Source organism: Athene cunicularia (genome assembly GCF_003259725.1).
Source record: "Athene cunicularia isolate RWA chromosome 25 unlocalized genomic scaffold, athCun1 chr25_part1, whole genome shotgun sequence".
In the NCBI taxonomy this organism is placed as follows: Eukaryota; Metazoa; Chordata; class Aves; order Strigiformes; family Strigidae; genus Athene; species Athene cunicularia.
This window is the reverse complement of record NW_020799134.1, coordinates 58,815-62,199: the sequence shown is the minus strand read 5'-3', so window position 1 is coordinate 62,199 and position 3,385 is coordinate 58,815. Positions and strand designations below refer to the sequence as shown.

The following is a 3,385-nucleotide window of genomic DNA, read 5'->3' as shown; positions in this document are numbered from 1 at the left end:
TTCCTCTCGCCCCTGCACTCTGTTTTTCCCCTTCGCTCATCCACCACCTGTCATCTCTCCGGAGAGCCAGGAGAAATGGCTCCCACCTTCCCCCGGAGCCACCCCCACCGGCTCCTTCTCCTGACAGGGGACCCGGAGCCCCATCCTGGGGGGTGGGGGGACACAGGCTGTGCCCCGCTCAGGCCGGGGCCAGCGCCGCAGGGCGAGGGGAGCGACCGGCCGCGCTCTCGCCTCGCCTGTCCGCCGGGAGCCGGGTGATGCTGAGAGCCCCTGTGCTTCTGTTTTCTAGAGCGTGCGGGAGGAGTTCGGCTCTGACACCTGACGTCTCCCCAACTGGGTCCTGCCCCGGCCTCACGGAAGAGCCCGCGGACTCTGTGCACGCGCACGCACAGAGGATATTTATTTATTTAATTTATTTATTTTATATGCATCCTGCCATCTCCCTTACGTTATTGATTGTGAAAGTCGTCACCCGCCCCACGAGTGCTCCAGGGAAAAGGGAAAATTTTGGCATTCCCTTGCAGAGACCGTGTGTGATGAGGAGGAAGAGGAGGAGAACAACCAGGGGCTTGCTGTGATCCAGAGACCTTCTGCTTCAGCGTCGTGCCTGGGTCGGTCCGTCTCCCTATCCTCCGGCCATCCTGCATCTCTGAATCATCTGTCTGTCTGTCCACCCCTCTTCCGAGACGATGATGCTCAATTCGGACCAGACAGAGATCGACCTGCCCCCGACACACTCCGAGTCCGAGTCCGTCTTCAGCGACTGCGGCCGCGCGGGGAGCGCGGAGGACACCGGCAGCGTTGGCTTGTGCGCTCAGTCCCGGGTAGCCGAGCAGGGCGAGACGGTGAAGAAAGACCTACAGCACCTGAGTCGGGAGGAGCGTCGGCGCCGGCGCCGTGCCACGGCCAAGTACCGGACAGCCCACGCCACGCGGGAGCGCATCCGCGTCGAGGCCTTCAACATGGCCTTCGCCGAGCTGCGGAAGCTGCTGCCCACCCTGCCGCCGGACAAGAAGCTCTCCAAGATTGAGATCCTTCGCCTGGCCATCTGCTACATCTCCTACCTGAACCACGTGCTGGATGTCTGAGCCACCCCAGCCTGCGTCCGTCTCTCTGTCTGCCGTGTCTCCTACCTGAACATGTGCTGGGCATCGGAGCCAAGAGCTCAAGTCCGTCTGTCCATCTACGACCTGAACCACATGTCGGGCATCCAAAATGCTGTGCCTGTGTTCGTCCGTCTGTTCAAATGGACCAAGTCCCCAGCTGTCTGCCCTCCCCCCTATCTGAACTGTCTTCTGTATTTCCCCAGCGCCAAGCCCACGTCCGTCTGTCCTTCCATCCTGCCTGACTCAGCCTGGATGTTCAGTCCACCAGCCATCTGTCTGTCCTGCTGGATCTGCTGCCTGAAGCCTGTGCTGGCCGCACGTGCTCCCAACTTCTGTCCGTCTGTCCTTCTGATGCTGCCTACGGGACCCTGAGCCCGCATCCGTCAGTCTGTCCACCACGTCTGCTCCCTGACCCACAGCAGGAGCCACTGAGCTCACGTCTGTCTCCGTGTCACCTCTTTTATACACAAAAAAATGGACCTGTGAAGCACTGCAGCATCAAGCGGCCCCAGGGTCTTGTCCATCTGTCTGTCTGCACCTTCTGCCACCAGCCGCCCCACCAGCACGGCCAGTCTGGGCATTTTCGTCTGTTTGCTGCTGTTCTGCCCCTGGCATCGTGCTGGGCTCTTACAGACCCCCGTCAGGACCATCCTCTCCACCGGGGGACCGCAGCCCAGGAGCATCCCCGGGCACAGAGCAGCTCCTCTGTGTTCGCCCTGGCCTTTTGCACCCTAAAGGGAAGCACAAAGTGTGGTGCAGACCTGGCAGGACCTGGGGAGGACGGCGATAGGTTCCCCTCCAGACAGGGCAGAGAGGCATGCTCTGAAATTCCCTGAAATTCCTCGGAAATTCTGGCTGTGCTGCCTGCCAGGCGGAGCAGCACCCGAGGTCTCTCCATTGCACATCTGGTCTCCCCAAAGCTCAGCACTCTGCTCCCAGACCCCTGCGTCCCCGGCTTTGCTGCCTGACCCTCCTTTGCACTAGTGCACAACGAGTGTGAAGCCCCCCTGGCCCAGCCTGTTGCGCCCCCCCCGGAGCACCAGAGCTCCCCATGCAGCTCTTCATCGCTCCCCACTCTTCCTCCACCTCTGCTTCGCTGCTCCTGATGGAAAAGCCCTGAGCGGTGTCACAAGCGTGGCCCAGCACGGGGGGATGCTGGTGCTCAGCCCCCCCGCACCGCGTCCTTCCCCTGTACCACTGGGTCTCATGGGCAAAGAAGCTTTGCCCTGGGGTTCTGCGGGCCCCCCCCGTTTACACCAGTACAGCACTGGTGCAGCGTGAGCTTTCACAGCAACGCTCTGCCGGGGTAAACTGCAGCGGGGCTGGAGAGGGGAGGGAGCTGGCGCGGCCCCTCTGCCCAGCTTCCAGCAGCCGGGGCCCTCCCCGGCCCCCCCCCCGACATGGATCAGCACTTTGGGAGAGGGGGGGGAGTGGGAAGGGGAAGCAGAGCCAAGCAGCCTTTTCTCCAGCAAGGCCGCGCTGAGCCTGGGGAAAACTCATGGCAGGAGTGAATGTTTTACCTTGGTTTATGGGTGTTTGTTTGTTTTAAGAGTTAATTTTGCACTGGCAGTGGCAAGAGCACAAGCAGAGCCCGGGCGGGGGACCAGGACGGTGCAGAAAGCACCGGCTGTGCTTCGAGCCAACGCTCCGGGCCGGGGGCCCGGCCCGCAGGGAACAGGGTTGGGTCTCGTCGCGAGACAGGCAGTGGGTGCTGGGGGAGACGGACCTGGGGGTGTCGGAGAGGGTCGGTGCCACGGCCTGCGCACACCAGCAAACCCCCAGAGCCGGAGCAGAGGGTCCCAGCAGCGCTTCCAGGCTCCCACCCTCCACTTTTTGCCTTCCCGAGGTGTTGGGCTCTGCCCGTGCCGGGTGTCTGAGCCCCACTTGGGCTTCCCGGGACCTCACAGACCTCCTGGCTCCATCCCGGCCCCCCCCAAGCCTCTGCCGCCAGCTCCCAGCGACGCCTCGCTCCGTACCTCATTTCCCCCCTCCCCGTAAAAGCAGGGAGGACATTCGCTACCTCTGTCTCGCAAGGACTCTCCGGGGCACTTGGGATCCCCGAGGGCCGGAGCAGCAAACCCCGCCGCCCGCTCCCCGGTCACCGCATCGCCCGGCAGACAGAGCAGGGCAGCCCACCCTTCCCCTCCGCTCGCCAGCCACGTCTCTGTGCCACGAGGATATTTATTGAATTAATTTATTGATAAATGTTATTATTTATTTGCTGTGTTGTGCACTTTTGGGAAAGGAAAACTAGATAACGAACGGAAAAAAAAAAAAAA

General features: G+C 61.9%; 1 protein-coding gene across 1 annotated transcript in view; it reads left to right on the top strand.

The window, feature by feature from the left end:
- NHLH1 (nescient helix-loop-helix 1) overlaps positions 1-3,379 on the top strand; it is a 6,674-nt gene extending 3,295 nt beyond the window's left edge. The window contains exon 2 of the mRNA XM_026864030.1: positions 290-3,379. Coding sequence (XP_026719831.1) covers positions 690-1,088 — 399 coding nt within the window. The 5' untranslated portion in view covers positions 290-689 and the 3' untranslated portion in view covers positions 1,089-3,379. The remainder of the gene's footprint in view (positions 1-289) is intronic.
- Positions 3,380-3,385: the final 6 nt, after the last annotated feature.